The sequence below is a fragment of the Tigriopus californicus genome, chromosome 5 (genome assembly GCF_007210705.1).
Source record: "Tigriopus californicus strain San Diego chromosome 5, Tcal_SD_v2.1, whole genome shotgun sequence".
In the NCBI taxonomy this organism is placed as follows: domain Eukaryota; kingdom Metazoa; phylum Arthropoda; class Copepoda; order Harpacticoida; family Harpacticidae; genus Tigriopus; species Tigriopus californicus.
In genome coordinates this window covers 6808822-6826905 of record NC_081444.1, presented here as the reverse complement: position 1 = coordinate 6826905, position 18084 = coordinate 6808822, and the positions used below count along the sequence as shown (strand labels likewise).

The following is an 18084-nucleotide window of genomic DNA, read 5'->3' as shown; positions in this document are numbered from 1 at the left end:
GGGGGTCCTTACATCTCGTAGCCAACTCCATCCGCAATCAAGGAAGGAAGAAGGGCCCAGGGAGGAACGGGCCCTCTACATTTATTGTACTTTGAACATCGACAGCCTCTCTTTGGATGCTCAAGAAGGCGAGTACCGCAACTGTGAATGAGCTGGCTTAGGGGGAGGGGAGGAGACGAAGGATAGAAGAGGGGGGATGCAATCAAATTGTTTGCTATTTGACTTGGAAGTAAGTTGTTCAATGCCTCCTTCCCATAAATTGCCTTTCCCACGTGACTTTGATCATTCATAATTCACCAGAGATCACGCGATCACGTGCGTCAAAGCAAGATCAATTGATGTCCATTGGCAACATACCACCTGTCAATTGCATTGGCTCAATTACTCCTCATTAAAAAACGACTACTGGGATCGTGAAAGTCAAATTTTTATCCTTATTTGACTTAGACATTCGGAGGAGAAGGCGTGAATTACCACGGGACCCCACGTGTCCCGGCTCCCGACTCTGCTCCAAAAGGCTTCCCAAAGAAACAGTAGCAGGAGGAAGGAGGAGAGAATCTTGCTTGATAACTAGCAGTTTGTGCATGGATGTGGACCCAAGTGCCCCCCCAAATTCTACTTGTTCCCGTCCCAACCGCTTGCCGCCAGTGTCTTTCTGTTGCCAAGTGAATCGGCAAAGATTTGGAGTGTCGGCAGTTCAGCGGGGAGAAATGCTCTTCTCGCAATTTCCGCTAACAACTACCTCAGATCTTCTTCGTATTCCTTGAGGATCAGACAGGTTTTTCCTCCGTACAAAAACGTAAGTGGTGCCTCAAACTCTAAATCAGGCTGTCGAATAAGTTCACACAACAACGCTTGAAGAAGTGGGGAAGGCTTAGCAAGGAAGGCTCTTGGAGATTGCCGCCTGGAATCAGCACCGATTCAAGGTCCAACAAGGTCATGTGTCGCTAGGCCCTTTCCAACGTTCGGCAGAACGTCTCTTCTCTCTTTCTGCTCCTGCAAGCTGTATTCTAGAGGATCAACGGGATCTACTTACTGTCGTAGACGGTACAGTACTTGCTTGTTTCACTCCACAAACCAGAGAACAGCTGATAAGTCTGTCTACATATACGTAGAGTAAGTACTTGAAAGGTCGGTGGGTGAAACATACGCCATTATTGACTTTTCACTCTTCAAGTAAGCTATACTGAAATGGGGAAGCCATGAAGTAGTTATCGTGATCTGAGTTGGTTTTGAGGGCATATCAGGGAATTATGTAGTCATGCATGAGGAGTTCTGATGCAACGTTGAGCCGTCATGAGACATTGCAAATGCTGGGGCTTGAAGGGGGACATGTAGGATATAGGCGTACTAGGACCCGGCTCGACCCCGTGTTGCCATCCATCCTTCCGTCCATCCAGAGTGTTCCATTTTGGGTAGATAGAAGCTTTCTTGTCGTTCTCTCAGAGCCTCGTTGTCTGTCCTGTCCAAGGTTCTCAGAAGGGAGCAGGAGGAGTCACTCGATCGGTGTGTAGGCGGGCGAGCTCTCAAGTTCAAGAAAGGGCATCTCAAGGTGACAGTGGAATAGTGGAACAGTGGAACATTTCTCCCCGGGTTTGGCTAGCTCTCATTTGAGTTGAATCTCTGTTCGCAGATTGACCTGTTCCCCACGCCTCTTATTTGGAACGACATGAGCAAGGATCTTTTCATCATCGACACCCGGTGTCATCTCAATCGATCGATCTGCAAGGCCTTCGAGAAGAGTGGATATGAAGTCGAGGTAAGTTTGTTGCCCGGGGTCCTACCCGTTAATCATATCTCCGCCAGGTAACCGAATGGCTTAAGATTACTGAAAGCGTATGTTGATTTAGGTGTCAAGCGGATATCACGGTGTGCCCGATGAGATCTTGGCCAAAGCCAAAGGCTTCAAGGCCATCTGTATCTTTGTGAACAAAAAAATCAAGGATGAGCAGATCGAAATCCTCAAAGCCAATGGAAACGAACTGATCTTGTGCTGCTCTGCCGGCTTTGATAATGTTCCCGTGGCTTTGTGCAAGGAGAACGGCATCCGGATCGGTCGAGTTCCATCTTACTCACCCTCGTCCATTGCCGAATATGCCATCTCATCCATGCTGGCTTTGTCCAAGAACTTGCAGCGAAGCTACGAGCAGACCAAGCACGCCGATTTCACCATTGGTGGGCTTCAATGCATCCTGTTGGAAGACAAAACGGTAAGAACCACCTTTTGAGTTGGATATTCTCCGCCTTCGACTAATGTATGCTAATTACGTTGAATTAATGTCTAGGTCGGCATTATTGGCACTGGCATGATCGGCAAGAAGACCGTTCAGAAGGTGGCCGGTTTGGTCAAGAAGGTTCTGTGCTTCGATGCGTTCCCGTCCCATGATTGGATTAAGGAGATCCCGAATGCCGAATACGTGGAAATGAACTACCTTTTGGAGAACTCGAATGTTATCTCCATTCATGTTCCACTCCTCAAGGAAACCCATCATCTCATCAACAAAGATACCATCAAACAGATGAAGAAGCACGTCATCTTGATCAACACGTCGCGTGGTGAGATTGTGAACACTCCTGATCTCGTGGACGCCCTGAAATCCGGACAAGTGTTCGGTGCCGCTTTGGACGTGTTTGAAGGAGAGAAGGCCTTCATCTTCAAGGACATGTCCGAGACCCAGTTCCATGATTTCCCCGAATTGGATGACTTGAGCAAGATGTCCAATTGCATCATTTCGAGTCACGTCGCTTTCTATACGGACGAGAGTATCCGGCAGATCACGGAAAAGACTCTTGCTAACTTTGAAGGGTTCTATGGCAAATGTCCTTTGGATGAGAAGAGCTTTGTTGCCTAAGCCTGTCGTCGCTATCTTATTATGAATGGAAATTCTAAATATCTCCCCCACAATATCCTCTGAGAGTAAACTTTACGTGATCCGAAACTATTCAAATTATATGTGCTTAATCCGTTCTGTACATTTTGCCTGTGTAAGGAACTCGTTTTATTCCTTTCGTCGTTTCCATTGACCATAGTTTTATCAAATTAAAAAACATATTCCCTAGAACTCCTCCCTGATGTTTTGTGTGTTCATGGCCTTCAAAACGCCCAAGATGCGTTCATCCGTGGGAATAAGATTAGGATGCATTTGGTATTCGCATTGCCCGTGGATGCAGGATCCAACGAAAACAGTGGAATCCACGATGTTCATGCCGCAATCCAAATGATTATTGCAATGGAAACGCAGGCATTTTCCATTCAATCCATCGGCTCGATGACAATAACGGTTGATATCGATCTCCTCGTCCAGATTTTGATGTTGAATATCCTTATCGCAAGGAAGGGGTTGAAGAATGGCTTGGGAACACTCAATGGGGTCCCACATGTAAAACAAAGCTGGCACACAGAATCCACTCAAACTCACTTTGGATGGGTCCTGGTTCGATTGAACTGAGCCAAACTCGCAAACATCGGAGTATTCCGAACAATCCGAATTGAACGAGCATTGTGGTGTGGAACTTTTGGGAACACAAAGACCGTTGAGTTGCATGCTCCAAGTGATACAAATATTATCTTGTTCGAAGCATTCTGTTGTCAGATTACAGATTTGGTATTGCAATGAGTCGGCTGGGTTGGTCCACACGAATTCGTCAATGGGATCGGTTACAGAGGCTCGGGTGATGGAAAGCACCAAAGCACAAAGTAGAATAACACAATCTCGTCCTACCTTGGCCATGATTGAAATGAGAGTGACCGCTCTTCAGACTACCAAATGGCCCTTATAAACTTTATTTTCTGACGGGTCAGCTCATTAAGAAAGAATTAGGCCCGAACGATTCGAATGAAATGAGTCCTTTGGGGAAAATTATACCTCTCTTTCTATTTCCAAGAAATATAAAAACACTTCACAAGCACGGAGTGAAAAAATAGGAAGCGTCTCTAAAATATGCCGCTTTAAGGAATTTTCATCAAAGATGCCATGATAGCATTCCGATCTGAGATCATATGTTGCACGGGTTGACCAGAAAAGAGCATTTGATGTGGATGATCATGGAGGTTTTGAGAGGCCATTTGAGGCTGATTAGCTGGACCAGAGTGTGGAGATGGGAGGCAATAAGGGTTGATACCCGGAAATGCATTATTGTTCCACGCCTGAACTTGAGGTGGTTGACTCGTTGAGTGAGGAGGGATGGGATGGAGAGGCATATTCGAGAAGCTCGACACCCCATAATCATTGTTGATGGACTTACTAGCGGCTGAAGAGCGGGAGGAGCCTTTGGCGGCTTTACGGGCGCCGCTACTGCTCGAGTTATTTAAGGGGATATCTTCTTTGGAGATGTGCCGATCCATGTGGGTTTTCAGCTTGTCTTGTCTCGAGAACAGCTTGCCACATTTCTTGCATTCATAAGGTTTCTCTCCAGTGTGAGTTCGACGATGACGACACAAGTGAGAGGCACGCGAGAATTTGGCCTCACAAAATTCGCACACGAAAGGCTTGATATTCACGTGAATCTGGAGATGAGATCGAAGGTTGGGGTAATTGCCGCAGTCCTTCTGACAAATTGGGCAGGTGGGACAACTGACCTGAAATGATAGGTACAAATGTTGAATGAAAGGCAACGGCAAGGTGACCCTATTAACTTTCAAGAGCGATTTGAGGCCAATGATTTCATTGATGTTCGGAGAGGGAACAAAGGCGATCTCAGCCCAGTGAAAATCGCTCGTTTGGATCATGAAGTGGAACATTGGCTGGCCTTTCAATGTTAAAAACGGAAACGTTTTCAATGGCAGGAAATCGTTCACAAGAGATTAATTAGACCTTGCATTGCCTAAAAATGCATAAATGTTTTTAAACGGCATTTGTTCCTTAGGCAATTTATCGCATTTACATCTAATGTCTGATAATGAAGGACAGCAGAGCAGAGATCAAGGATAACACTGGAGAGCCTTTAAAAGGACTCACTGAGTGAACCATGGTCTTTCCTCGCGGATTAATTAAGATTGGCACAAGTACCGTACTGAAGCTAAATCATTTTAAATAAATTTCTAACGCATTATTTTACAACTTGGGCTTTGTTCAATTTCTTGCTCTGCCATCTTTTAGGCTATTATATCATTAAGTAATGTGATATGATGCCATTGGTTACCTGCGCCATGAGCCGAGCAATTTCTTCTTGTTGGATAGACAAATTAGCCACGGTTGTCACACTGTTGTTAGATGACTTTGAGGATACTGTTGGTGAGTCTGGAGCAGATGATGGGGACGGCGTGATCTTGCCTTGAAGGAAGTGGTTGTACATGTTCTCAAGGGTTCCCAATCCCGGGTGGATTTGACTAGATTGGTTCAATAAATGCTGTGTCTGAGGATGAGAGTAAGTGGACTCTGGGTCCTCTGACTCTTGTAGAGAATCTTCCCCATTGAAGTCTGAGGATTGCTTGGGTCTGTTGTTGTCTTCTTCTTCTATATATTGTGGTTGTTCCAGATTCAATCGGGGTGCTAGGATGGGTAGAATAGAGACCTCGGGGATGGGCGAAGAATCGTAAGTGCTTCGCATCCTTTTCATCGGTGATGACTCAGATTTCCTCGATGGGGAACTCTTTTGCAGGTCCCCGTCATCAAAACCCTGCAAATCATACATCATTCATTTGCACACTAAAATTACCATGCAAGCAAGAAGAATAAGTTTGTTTTAGCCGACGTGGTCATGTGTAGATCATAAAAGTTTAGTCTAAAATTGGTCTGAAGCATTCGTTTGATTGGTTTGTTCTTTTTTTCAGGTTTGAATTAACTGACAACACTTTTTCTCAAACTGACGTCTGATAATAGGTGTCCTTAAATAGGGACATTCTCGCTCTTTCATCATAGCCATCTTTAATTGTCACCTCGTTCCCGCGAATGTACGAAGAGGTCAAAATCACAATGCAAATTTTATGGTTTTGAATCAGCAAAGTTAAGAACCTATCATTTGTCTTCTATAAATCTTAAGCTAATAGACCATAGTTTGTGCTTTTAAAAAGTGCTACCATAAATTACTATGGTTTTGTATCGATAAATTTCAAAACGACACAACTGGGCCTGTTGTGTTGGACAGAACGCTAATTAAGCCAAGTTTGGCCTTATAATGAATTATCCAATGAGCTATAAATCATTATCACTAACCGGCAGTAGCAGCGTTAAAAGCTCGCAAATATGAAACATAAACTCGAACAAAAAGGTCTTGACAGACCAGTCAACGTGAAGGGATTAAATGTCACCTCTCGAGATTCAGATTTCTTGGGCGAGAGCTTCTCCAGAGGTGTCACCTCTTCATCGAATGATCGATCCTTGGATTTGTTGAGGCCTTGGTAATTGGTCGTGACCTCTACGCTGTCATCCAGGCCCCCTTCATTTTCAGAAGCTGTGGCTAGGCCTCGAATTTGTAGCATCGTAGCTGCGGCGATGAGGTTTTCTAAGACCTCCTCAACTACACGAACTTCACCCGTGTAAATAAAAGCCAAAAGATGTTTCATGGTTTCGGTGGTGATTTCTGGAACAACTATCATCGGCTTTTTGGTCGGCGTTTCAAGAAAAACCCGCTAGAATAGACATGATCACAATTATTCAATGATTGATTGTACTACCTCTTGAATATGTAGCTACGCTGTGCACTTACAAGAAAGTAATTGGAACAAGAGGCCAGGAGCAAGCGATGGGATTTGATACTTCCATCCGAACACACCAAAGTCACATCAGACAAACTCTCGGACTCTAAAAGTGTCGTGAACACGGTTTCCAAATTTGGAATGTGACTTGACCATTTCAGATGGTAAGTCTTGGCTCTCGATGGGTCAGCACTGTCTGGTTCCATGTTCTTCAATAACTTGGCCCAAGTTACTAACTATTCGTTGGGGTTCAAGGAGCAAAATATATGTTCTTGTTTACATGATGAACACTGGAGAGACTTTGGCTGGAGACGAACGAACTCATGTCCCCCTTTGGGCGAGGAAATTTATTTCATCTTCCCCCCCTTTGGCACCAGCCGACGATTTATGTTCCCAACACAGAAAACGAGGGAGAGGGGGACAGGGTTGGCGAGCGAGGTTCGTTCAGTTTGCCCTGCTATCCAAGTGGAGAAGATCAATATATGCGTCCGGCTTAATATTGATCGTGAACCACGAAGTTCACTGAATGTTTGGATGAAACCCCGCACTTGAACTTATCCGTCCTCGGAGGCCTTGAGTGGAAAACCGAAGCAGCACTTTGTCACCCACTATATTTTGGGGATGACTTGGACGGGGGTGTTTCCCGGACTGAATGCAGTGGTGGTAATGACGTCCATGGTCACCCTCGAGGTGATCGGCTCCCGCATTGAAAATAGGGGACGCTCGATCTGTTCTCCGATGACTCTCCCCCTCCTGGCTTTGAATGCGACATCACAAGGCTACGAACGACATCGCACACACGATTCGTACACAGGACGAGCCTACTCCATAGACGTTTATACATGACCCCTCTGATGTTGGTCCCCTGGACGAATTTTGTGTTCTTTCTTTTTTTTCCACCGTCCCAAGCTTGTCTGGGAGTGCGACAAGCTGGAGTCAAATATGCTCCCCCGTGGAGCTCCCCCTCCTTCCATCCAGGTTTGCGCTTCTTCCGAGTCTCCCCCCTCTGTTTTCCATCCCTCGTTCTCGATTGAGCTCCCCATCCTTCGTCTAGTACTTGTAGTAGTGTGATGCCATGACGAGGGACGACCCACACCCCTATCACCCTTATGGCCCCCTACGCCAAACCCGACGCGTTTCTCGTCGACGTCGTCGTCAGACATTGAATTACTATGGAGGGGTCCCCCTGTCGGTCCTTGTTCATGCCATGTGGGTGCATATCAAAGCGGTTTGGTTTTAGGGAAAAAGAGTGATTGCTTTTCAACCCCCCTCCTCCTCCTCCTCCTCCTTCTCCTTCTCCTTCTTCGTCTCTCCTTCCATCCCTTCTTATATTCGTGGAAGCTGGAAGTGAGTCAGAGCCTCAGAGGGCTCCGAGTTTATGCTCCCAACTCTATCCAGCATTCACCACCTCATATGCAAAGCAGATTCAGCCAGGAGTGTGGACCCGGATTGCCACCAAAGGGGACCACGAAAGAGACAGTGGGCTATCGGGTCGGTGGAAACAGGGCAGACAAGGAGCGCGGGGTGGATTCCCTCGTCCCCCTTGAACTCGGTTCTCCTGATGTCTGATCTCCATGAAAAAATGAGGGGTGATCCTCAGACCCCCTCGTTGCTTTTTACAAGCGCTTGACTACTTCATTCACAAATAAATCATGGTCATCGCCTAATAGAGCGTCTGACAAAATTTCGGACAAGTATCTTTTTGTACTCGGCTAAGACAGGAAGAGTGGAAAGTTTGGCTAGGTTTGACTCTAGGGAGGTCTCAGGTTTGCCTAAACTACATGTATATAATAAGTACTGCAATGAGCGCTGCGAAAATTGAAGAAAATACTCGAAACTGAGTAAAGCCAATGGGCTTTTGAGGGACATCATGAGTTTAAACCCTCTGTATCCATTAGACTGTCAAGGTTTCCGCTGTGAGAATTGGTCGGAAAATCGACTTCCCCAAGATTAATGGCGATTTTCGGGGTTCGGAAAGAGACCCCAAAACGAAGGATAGCTAACTACGTTTGACTCCTCGTGATTCACCCCCGAGCCCATTTTTGAAACAAAGGGGAAATGGGCAATGCTTCTCAATTAGATCCATGAGACACAAGGGCTTGAACTTGATCCCAATACTTGTGTGAAGCATTCCATTGTGAATTGTAAATCAAACTCAGGACATTTGCCTGACAAAAAAGATTGACAGTAAACGAACGCACCCCTCTTATTTCTACCCGCCACGATTGTTGTCAGTTTCCTTCCAAAATTGTTTCAAGTGCCCAGAGCATGCCATAAATTTGGAGGTGCCAACACATTTTTGGACCAACGAGAGTCTAATCTCCATTCATGAGATCTCGAGTGCGTCTCGTTCGACTATTCATGTCCGAAAATTGTAAATTGTAAATTGTGAAGTGCTGTCTTGAGATGTCTCATAAATACTTTGCCATGATGTTCTAATCTGCCACAGGAAATTATTTGACTTATCTTATTCAAATATGTAGCTTCTTGCATTATGCAAAAATGAAAGCCCATGTGTTATGTTTTCTTTGATACTGGCCTCTCAATCTTTGGATATGATTTTCTAATCTTACATTTTGTTGAGAGGGTAGCCTTTTTCGACATCATTTTCCAAAAGCCTAGACAATATCGAGGAGCAAGTAAGTGATCGATGCATCAGATTCATTCCTTGAGTTCGGTAGAGTTATTAGAATGAATAATTAACGATTCTGACCAAACCCTGGACAATCGTAATTATTCTAGCCAATAGGTTACATTTACTTGAAACCTGTTCGAATGTCTTTAATTTATTTTAAAGATTAGACGATGATGTAAAGGCTGTAATCTTAAAATTGTAGTGTGTCTACCAACCCGCCAACAGATACTGGTCTCATATTTGTGTTCGTTATTCGGGGGATCGTTCCTACATAAGATTACTTATGATTTTACGAATGTAGATACTCGTTGGTTGTTTTCTTTAGATTAGTCCACTTTTCAAGGGGATGTCGTCACATGTTTTCTACTCCTGGGAAGATTCAAGATTGTATACAAACCTTGAACATTTGTTTCCCCACCTAAGTTTTTTTCCAATTAAATGCATTATGATGAGAACGTGGTACTTCGTTGACAAACAAAGTAATACTGAAGAGTCAAGTAATTCTGCGTTTTGGTCAAAATTATGGTATTCATATTTCACTTATTGTTTTGTCACTAAAATGGTGTTGTTACACTTATCACGCGAATTTTTGGCACTTTCTTTTTCATTTCCAGTTAAGTTAGGTTTGGTTCACTTGATTTGTTATGCTTTGAAGATTTGTTTGTCTTATCCTGTAAATCTTGTCATGTACCATGAACCACTGGAATATGGACAGGGGGGCTTGGGTCGAGAATTGATGTTTCTGTATTGAGTCAAGGTTTTGCATTCTTCTTCATAGATGGTTTTAGGTCGCTACAACTACGAATGTCACTTTTCACCTTAAGCGAACGACTGGATCAAAAGTTTCACCCCCTTAAAGCTCATTGCATAACTTGTCACAGTATAAATGGGTCTTCTTGCCCTCTTGTGGTGATGGATTACCAGAAGAGGGCTAAATAATTCATTCTGCTCCCTTTTATGTACCTTGCTTTGAGAAAGCATGACTTTTGATCAAATTGTTGATTCTATACCACAGCATACCCAACCATTTTTGATTGATTCAAGTATGTCGTACATATGATATACATACTTAGGTTGGTTGATTATGCTTCAACGGGACATCCAAATCTGATCGGACTTGGATTCCGAACGGATGGAGTAAAAATTCTTGGATTCAGACTCGGACTGTGGGAATCCAAACTTTGGGATAAGATAATGTTTAGGATTTACGAAAAGTAACTGTAACGAGCATGTTGTATGGTGAATATGGTGTATCCAATTTGAATTCCAGGTGAATGTTTTTTATGACATCAAAAATAGACAGAGCTAGGGAGAAAAAGTCTAAGAGAGTTCAATTGAGGTTGCTTTCTGACAATTGTAAACTTGCGCGGATTTTTCACAAAAATCGATAGGCCTCGTCATGTGTGAATTCCATGGGAGTTCACTTCCACCCTCTCCAGGCAGAACCATATCACCTCCTCAAGATTGAGATCAGGCCAGGCTTGGTTGTAAGTACTTCATTACATTTCGTATACGATGAATATTCATCAAATTTATTCTGTATCTCTCGTCAACTGAATGTACAGCACTAAAAAACAGTCGAGTTTCTTATCGGCTTTTTTCCACCGGCTTTGGCATTCAGACGGAGATAAGAGAGTTCTCCAGTCCAGTTCGTGGTGCAATTGACGTCAATTTCGAATGTACGAAAGTAAAATATTACAGATATTTATTTAAACATCTCAATTATGTCTCAATTATGCTGAAGCACGGACTTCTAGAGATATAAACTACAAACGAAAGCAAAAATATCCTATCTCCTAAACCACTCATCTTATTCCAAATAAGCACCTCATACGACCACAAGATCTTGTTGAATAGATTAACTCAGCCAAGTTTAAGTCTAAACCTGTGCTTAGGGAGCTCAGGAGACATGTTCAAAGTTATGTAGTAAACACTACATAAAATTTGAATTTTCGGCCTGCTCTTGGTCAGCTACATAAGCTTTTGACAACATATCTTTGAAACGATCGATTTTGCATGTAAATGATATAAAATTGACCTACCGTTTATTGAATAGATCTACGTTTCTTATTCTATTACTTTAATTCGAAAAGTGGCTCAGAGTGGCTATGACCAAGAGCAGGCCGATTTGCCGGGAAGCTCGTTCGCAGTCCATAGTTCTAGAAGTCCGTCGCTGAAGCAACATTCTCAAATCAACGGTTTTCAAATGTAAGAGTGGAGTAAGCATAAACATGTTGAGAATTACTTTTTTATGACGAATTGCTCAATTTGTTCGGACATATCTAACTGAATTGACGTTGGCCTTAGATGAACTAAAATATATTTAGGCCAACTCTTACCTACCTAGAGCTCTTAAGCTTAGTTACATACTTTGAAGCGTCTTGCGATTCTGATTAGGACCAAATCAAATGGAAGGTTCACAAGAATTAAATTTGCATTCAATCAAATGCTCATATCAGCGAACACATGCATTCCTAAGGTCACATGGCTAAAATAAAGGAAGTTGCTGGCAATCAGTTTGTTTAACGCCTGATCTTTCTTTCAGTTATTGTCATCTGTTACTTTATTCAGGACCGTAAAAATTGGAAAATGTTTATTACTTTTGTTTGATTACATACTGCAAGGTTTCTGTTTAGGCTTTATAACGCGTGGAATACGCCTCAAGCCTACATTTTTCTTTTAAAAGTCTGAATCATCGTTGCTTCTTGTTGGGTTCTTCACATTTCCATTCCATTGCAACCCATGAAATCCGGATTGGTTGAGTGGGAGGGAATAATATCATCTGGTCAAAAACGAAACACTTCAACAGATATATTCAGTGTTGTAATCCATCACGTTCGATAAAAGTGATGTTATGATCTTCAGATTTTTTATCTCCTAACGGAAGATACTGCAAAGCTTAAACCTCTTCATTTTATCTGTCCTGAGACAGAGATCTTCACCGAACAGCATGAAATAATGAGGATGGGCCAAATACCTTCCTTCTCAGCAATGTCCAATCATCCTAATTGCTACTATGTAACTTAATCTTTTCCTTTCAGGCTCGAAAAGATGAATGGTTTCCAAAGCCAACCCCGGACCATTTTGCTGTCGATTGGCATAGCCGGTTGTGGCACTGTTGCAGTATTGAGCCTATTCCAATATCTTCGTGGTCAATCCCGCTGGAAGCACGCACAAGCCCAATGGGCCCAAGAGGATCCAGATGTGGTTATCCTTCATCAGTTTCCAAGGCCGAAGGCTTGCTTGAGTGCCTCTCCATTTCCAATCAAATTAGAGACCTATCTTCGCATCGCGGAAATCAAATACATCAATGACTTTGAATTTCCGTATCATCCTCAGACCCACAAGAGTCCTTGGATCACAATCAATGGGGAGCATTTCGCGGATTCTCAACTGTGCATTGAAACGCTCAATCGGAAGTTCAATAAGGATCTTGGGTAAAATCAATTACTTCTACTCAGAATTTGGCCTTGAAGTCGGGGATTTCCATGAGATTGAGAAATTGAGCAACGGTGAAGAAGGCACTTTCCAAGAAGTGGAAGAAGATATAATTGAAATCACTTAGTATTATGAGATAACAGCAACAGGCTTTTTTCTTTTCAACATATACCTTTTAGCATATTGTGAAGACTAGGAACTCATCTCATGTACAAGCGTATAAAAGCTGAGATTGAGAGCGTAGGCACTGTTGAGCAATTTTCCAATGCGAAAGAAACTTTGCTTCATCATTAGATGGAATTGCAGTAAGAATTGAAAACCAACTACATCTATATTTTAGGGCCACTCTCACATTGGATAAGTTATATCTACTTTAAGTGATGATGGTATTAGTTTAGTTGTAACAGCATGGAATCAATTCTTGCATTTTTTTAAATTTATTTTAGAGATTCAAGATAAGCTCTTTTATAATTATGAGCTAAGTACCTATGGCAGGCTTCCAGGCATCGTTTTTCTTATTCTGATTGCGAAATATCTTGCGGGATTGAATGTTAATTTTGTCGACATTTTGCCTTGATTATACAAGGATTACTTCACTCCTGTGGTCAATGGATTACATGATATCCACTAGTATAAGTAAGGAAAAACAATCCAATTTCCCCAGCTTACAGTGCTCCAACTTTTGGGGTGTCAGTTGGAATTCAACGACTACGTTTAGATTCCGTTTGAAACACACCAAAATGTGTAATTGAAATTAATTTGTATAGAAAACATTTTCTGATTGCCTGTTATCTCCAATACGAATAATAATGGAGAAGTGTCTTCAGTCATCCTTCCATTTGTAGTAAAAAAATTCTTCGACATCTGATCAATATCCTTTTATTTGTCTATCAAAGTAATTTTTCATGTATCTGGTTCCTATTAAGGGTCCGAAAAGAAACGCCCCACCTAATTTTGTCTTCCATACCACATGGTTCATAGCGTGCATCAATTGAGGTTGGAAGGAGACGTACCGCAGTGGTTGGCTCAGTTTCCGAGCAAGAGAAAACCTCTCGGTTCGATTCTCATCCCAAACATATTTCTCAAGGAAACTTGTAGACGTTAACCACAACCACACCCGGAGAAAACCAATCTGATACTGAATATACCACTGTCGCTCGGTATTTAGAAATGAACCGTCGAGCTTCTTCCTCTGATATCACCATGGACAAACTATTCAACACCATACCATGCCACTCTTGAAATCTTTCCTTAAGAGCGAATCGAATTAACAGGTTCTTTTGGTACATAGTAAAACATGAATCTTCGGTGCGTGCACGTATTCTGGTAGTGTACTATGTACACATTATTGGTACATCCCAATTCCCAAGTACGAATCCCAGAACCGAGAAAGAAGCGCGGTCGGGGAACTTCTTTTATCTGGTCACATTTTATTGGGGATTCTTTTAGAAGACCTAATATTTGTGTACATTAGCTGAGGAGAGTGAGTGTAAGTCCAGTTCTGAAAGGCTGCTCTAGCTCTCAGAAAAATGTACATAGTGGGATATCGTACTTCGAAAGCTGTTACGGAATCTAAAGTAAAGGATTTACCTTATTTCAGATTATGCCCGTACATTAGGGTGAAATAGAGTTTCTAAAGTTGTCTCGAATATGCCGAGGAAATTAGTACAACGAAATTTTCGATATTTCTTTTTGTCGACTTCCTGGATTCACGAGGGCTTGGACTTTGCTTTATTTCCACTTTCAAGATTCTAGAGTGTTAGCTCTCAGAAAAATGTACATAGTGGGATATCGTACTTCGAAAGCTGTTACGGAATCTAAAGTAAAGGATTTACCTTATTTCAGATTATGCCCGTACATTAGGGTGAAATAGAGTTTCTAAAGTTGTCTCGAATATGCCGAGGAAATTAGTACAACGAAATTTTCGATATTTCTTTTTGTCGACTTCCTGGATTCACGAGGGCTTGGACTTTGCTTTATTTCCACTTTCAAGATTCTAGAGTGTTAGCTCTCAGAAAAATGTACATAGTGGGATATCGTACTTCGAAAGCTGTTACGGAATCTAAAGTAAAGGATTTACCTTATTTCAGATTATGCCCGTACATTAGGGTGAAATAGAGTTTCTAAAGTTGTCTCGAATATGCCGAGGAAATAAGTACAACGAAATTTTCGATATTTCTTTTTGTCGACTTCCTGGATTCACGAGGGCTTGAACTTTGCTTTATTTCCACTTTCAAGATTCTAGAGTGTTAGCTAACTAAAGTGATTTTTACAATGTAAGTTACAGAAGCAAAATGCCTTCCAGTTTAGAATTTGCTGTGGCCGTTATCAAAACTGGACTTACGAAGATTCTTCTAGCTATAGATCTTCAGAAAGCACCCGGATGCAGCATCTGCCCCTGGTTAAGATATATGATGATATGTGTGCCCACGGACTTCTAGAGATGTGGACTGCAAACGCAGGAAAAAATTGCGTATCTTCTAAGTCATTTACTTAAGTCCAAATGAGCACTTCAACCGACCTCAAGATCTTGATGAATGGGTGAACTTGGCTAAGCTTGAGCCCAAGACTATTCTTGGAGAACTCAAGAGATATGTCCAAAGTTGTGTAGTAAACACTGCATAATATTCGAATTTTCGGCTTGCCCTTGGTCAGCTAAATAAGCTTTGGACAACATAACTTTGAATCGAACTTCGTTACAAGTAATTGATATAATTTTAATTAACTTTAATTGTGGAGATCTACATTCCTTATTTTATTACTTTAATTCAAAACGTGGCTCACAGTCGTTATGACCAAGAGCAGGCCGATTTGGGGGGAAGCTCGTTCACAGTCCATATTTCTAGAAGTTCGTGGTGTGGCATATTGGCATGGAAGGAGTAAGCTTTTTTTGTATGTTTGCAGATCTCATCTGGCTCCCAAGGAAAAAGCCGTGGCTAGAAGTCTTCGGGTGTTGCTTGAGGATCATTTCTATTGGGTCTTTGTCATGGATAGATACATGAACCAACAGGGTCGATATTTGGATCAAGTCTACTCGTGGGTAGACTCTCAAAGCGTTCTGTCGCGAATTCAATTTGAATTCTATCGCCGACGAGCCGTCAAAAAATTGACTAACCAAGCCTTAGGCCAAGGTTTGGCAAGATGTGGACCCGGAGACGTTCAGAAAATGGGTATTGCTGACCTTGAGGCCATCTCCGCTTTGTTGGGTTCAAAGTCCTTCGTTATGGGTGGCGAGAAGCCCTCCGTTTTGGATTGTACCTTGTTCGGTTTTGTAGCATGTGTCTTGTACACCTGTCAAGAAAACAGCACCTACAAGAGTCTCATCGAGAAACGGCTCACGAATTTGAACCAACATTGCTTGCGCATGAAGGCCAAGCATTTTCCGGATTGGAACACTCTCATCAACGGACCTTCAGAATTGAAAGCCCCCACAACGGAAAAGACTTCAGATGAAAACGGCAGCCATGTGGACAATGGAAAAGGTAATAGTGCCAACAACAAACCAATTGTAACCGCCAGTCGTCCTCCGATTCCAAGTGGCCTCGTTGGGGGAGCCAAGAAATGAAAAGAAGGACGGATGTCCTATGAAACACGAAGCTCTGAGGCAAATTGGACGGAACCACACTAGCCTGAGGTCCCGTCAGTTCTTCCCTTGATCTTATATCCATCTACAAATACTACAACGGACAAGGCACTGAAATCTATTACATTGCACAACAAGAGGAACAAAACAGGTTCCTCATCAACCACAGCTGCGAACGTGTCGTTTGTGTCAACAATTCTTTTTCATTGGTGTTTCACCCGTCTTTTCTCACTAAATATTTACTCATCAAGATGTACGAGTGCGTTTTTATTTGTTCTCTGTGCTTTGATTTCATCAAGATGAGGCTTGGAAGTTAACCTATCCAAAAAATCTTAGTTCCGAAATCATTTGAGCCACAGCAATAAAAACATGGCAATGCTCCAACTCTGAATACGGAGAAAGTACTATGGCAAGGGACTATAATACTGACTGACACATGTGTGTAGAGTGACTGGTTTATACGTACAAAACTCTTCAGCATTCAGCACCTAAATGCAAGAATGTTGGTTGCCACTATCAATTTTGCTAAATGGCACTTGACTTTGCAATGAGGAATAATATCATTCTACATTGTTCCACGCAATCCGTCTCCAGGAACATCGAATCTGATGGTGATTGGTTTAACTAGAGCCCCAATTTACCCTTGATAGGGTTTTCCTCTGTAGTGGTACATTTGTTTAATGGCCTTTAATTTTATCGCCACATGGAAATTGTAGCCTTGATGTTTTACAGTGCCACCTGACTTGCTACGTTTGCTTCAAAAGTAAGTAGAAAAGTGCGCGTATTTACGTTCTTGTTTTAACAGAGTCTTCATTAGATGCTTAAGGAACATTGCCAATTAAGTCACTCGCTGGCCTTTAAAGAGCTGACGAAGTGATAAAACGTACCGTTTCTCCTAAGGTGATATTATTCGCGACTTTGAGACATTTTGCATTTCATGATTAAGGCTGAAGACACTGTAGCGATAAGGTTTAGCTCATATAACCAGAACTGTGTCCTGTGACCCAGGAGTTCTACAGAGCTGTCCTTGGACTGACATAAATGCATAGACCATTTGTAACCCTGGCTCATGAATAATTAGTTATAATAAGACTACATGAAAGTTTAAAGTACTGGATCCTTTCGAAATTGAAGCCTTTCAGCTTCGTAATTTTTTGGGGGACGCTATGCACGTTTAAAGCCTGGAGACTTAAAAAAATGTTGTCTAATAGGCAATGACGTGAAAGATACTGTTGCTCAATTAATTCAGACATTGTAACATCAAGAGTCTCAAGATGGCATTTTTCGAAATTGATGTGTGCCAAGGTCAGTATGCCCTTTTAGAATCTGAATTTTTTCTTTGGAGGAAGATTGGGGAGGAAACTCGACCGGGGACCGCCCTCACTGCAGTAGACTCTGCTAACCACTTGCTAACATCTCCCCTCCGTTAGTTATTATCTCGTTCTTTGTTGGTAATCTAATAATAAAGCATTCATTTTCAACAACAATTGACACCCTTGACATTCCTCGCAAATTGAAAACAGAAAGCTAAGTCAAAGCAACGAAAAATCTGAAATTACCTTATCGTTATCTGTGCTGAGAGCGGAAGGATATTGCTTAAGTTATAAGATATTTCAAAAATGTTTCGCCCCTTTTATAAGGAAACGGTATTTTACTGTTTCCTGATCAATATGCAAATATATGTTAATTTAAAATTGCAACTCAGTCCAATGATAGTCTGTGCTGAATGAGGCTGATTCTTTATTTTGATTTTTCTGTTATTTAGCAAAAAGAATGCGCTTTAAAAAAAAC

At 42.1% G+C, this 18084-nt stretch overlaps 3 protein-coding genes across 6 annotated transcripts; 2 read left to right on the top strand and 1 right to left on the bottom strand.

Annotated features, from left to right (window-relative positions):
• The first annotated feature begins 646 nt into the window (after positions 1 to 646).
• On the top strand, positions 647 to 3062 carry LOC131881313 (D-lactate dehydrogenase-like). Of its 4 annotated transcripts, none has more exons than XM_059228150.1 (4): positions 647 to 799; positions 1634 to 1759; positions 1851 to 2210; positions 2286 to 3062. In XM_059228150.1, the coding sequence occupies exons 2-4, from the start codon at positions 1670 to 1672 to the stop codon at positions 2850 to 2852; spliced, it is 1017 nt and encodes a 338-aa protein (XP_059084133.1). In that variant the 5' UTR covers positions 647 to 799; positions 1634 to 1669; the 3' UTR covers positions 2853 to 3062. The 4 variants fall into 4 exon arrangements, with proteins under 4 accessions (XP_059084133.1, XP_059084134.1, XP_059084131.1 ...); XM_059228151.1 differs by lacking the exon at positions 647 to 799 and adding an exon at positions 944 to 1116; XM_059228148.1 differs by lacking the exon at positions 647 to 799 and adding an exon at positions 1095 to 1176.
• Positions 3063 to 3849: 787 nt separating this feature from the next.
• LOC131881310 (zinc finger and BTB domain-containing protein 14-like) lies at positions 3850 to 7575 on the bottom strand. Its single transcript, XM_059228144.1, has 4 exons — positions 6649 to 7575; positions 6251 to 6571; positions 5143 to 5619; positions 3850 to 4579 (listed from the first exon to the last, which is right to left on the bottom strand). The coding sequence occupies exons 1-4, from the start codon at positions 6841 to 6843 to the stop codon at positions 3950 to 3952; spliced, it is 1623 nt and encodes a 540-aa protein (XP_059084127.1). The 5' UTR covers positions 6844 to 7575; the 3' UTR covers positions 3850 to 3949.
• A 3069-nt stretch (positions 7576 to 10644) lies between these two features.
• LOC131881082 (failed axon connections homolog) lies at positions 10645 to 16577 on the top strand. The gene is made up of 3 exons (XM_059227841.1): positions 10645 to 10759; positions 12314 to 12709; positions 15615 to 16577. Exons 2-3 carry the CDS (start codon positions 12324 to 12326, stop codon positions 16273 to 16275), a joined length of 1047 nt encoding a protein of 348 aa, XP_059083824.1. The 5' UTR covers positions 10645 to 10759; positions 12314 to 12323; the 3' UTR covers positions 16276 to 16577.
• Positions 16578 to 18084: the final 1507 nt, after the last annotated feature.

What these genes read in the sequence shown, in the direction of transcription:
- LOC131881313 (XM_059228150.1), top strand. Translation starts at nt 1,670, where the DNA reads ATGAGCAAGGATCTTTTCATCATCGACACCCGGTGTCATCTCAATCGA. An exon ending in AGAGTGGATATGAAGTCGAG is followed by an intron (nt 1,760 to 1,850) that starts GTAAGTTTGTTG and finishes ATGTTGATTTAG; the next exon opens with GTGTCAAGCGGATATCACGG. An exon ending in TCCTGTTGGAAGACAAAACG is followed by an intron (nt 2,211 to 2,285) that starts GTAAGAACCACC and finishes ATTAATGTCTAG; the next exon opens with GTCGGCATTATTGGCACTGG.
- LOC131881310 (XM_059228144.1), bottom strand. Translation starts at nt 6,843, where the DNA reads ATGGAACCAGACAGTGCTGACCCATCGAGAGCCAAGACTTACCATCTG. An exon ending in AGAAATCTGAATCTCGAGAG is followed by an intron (nt 5,620 to 6,250) that starts GTGACATTTAAT and finishes TATGATTTGCAG; the next exon opens with GGTTTTGATGACGGGGACCT. An exon ending in TTGCTCGGCTCATGGCGCAG is followed by an intron (nt 4,580 to 5,142) that starts GTAACCAATGGC and finishes CTATCATTTCAG; the next exon opens with GTCAGTTGTCCCACCTGCCC.
- LOC131881082 (XM_059227841.1), top strand. Translation starts at nt 12,324, where the DNA reads ATGAATGGTTTCCAAAGCCAACCCCGGACCATTTTGCTGTCGATTGGC. An exon ending in AAGTTCAATAAGGATCTTGG is followed by an intron (nt 12,710 to 15,614) that starts GTAAAATCAATT and finishes GTATGTTTGCAG; the next exon opens with ATCTCATCTGGCTCCCAAGG.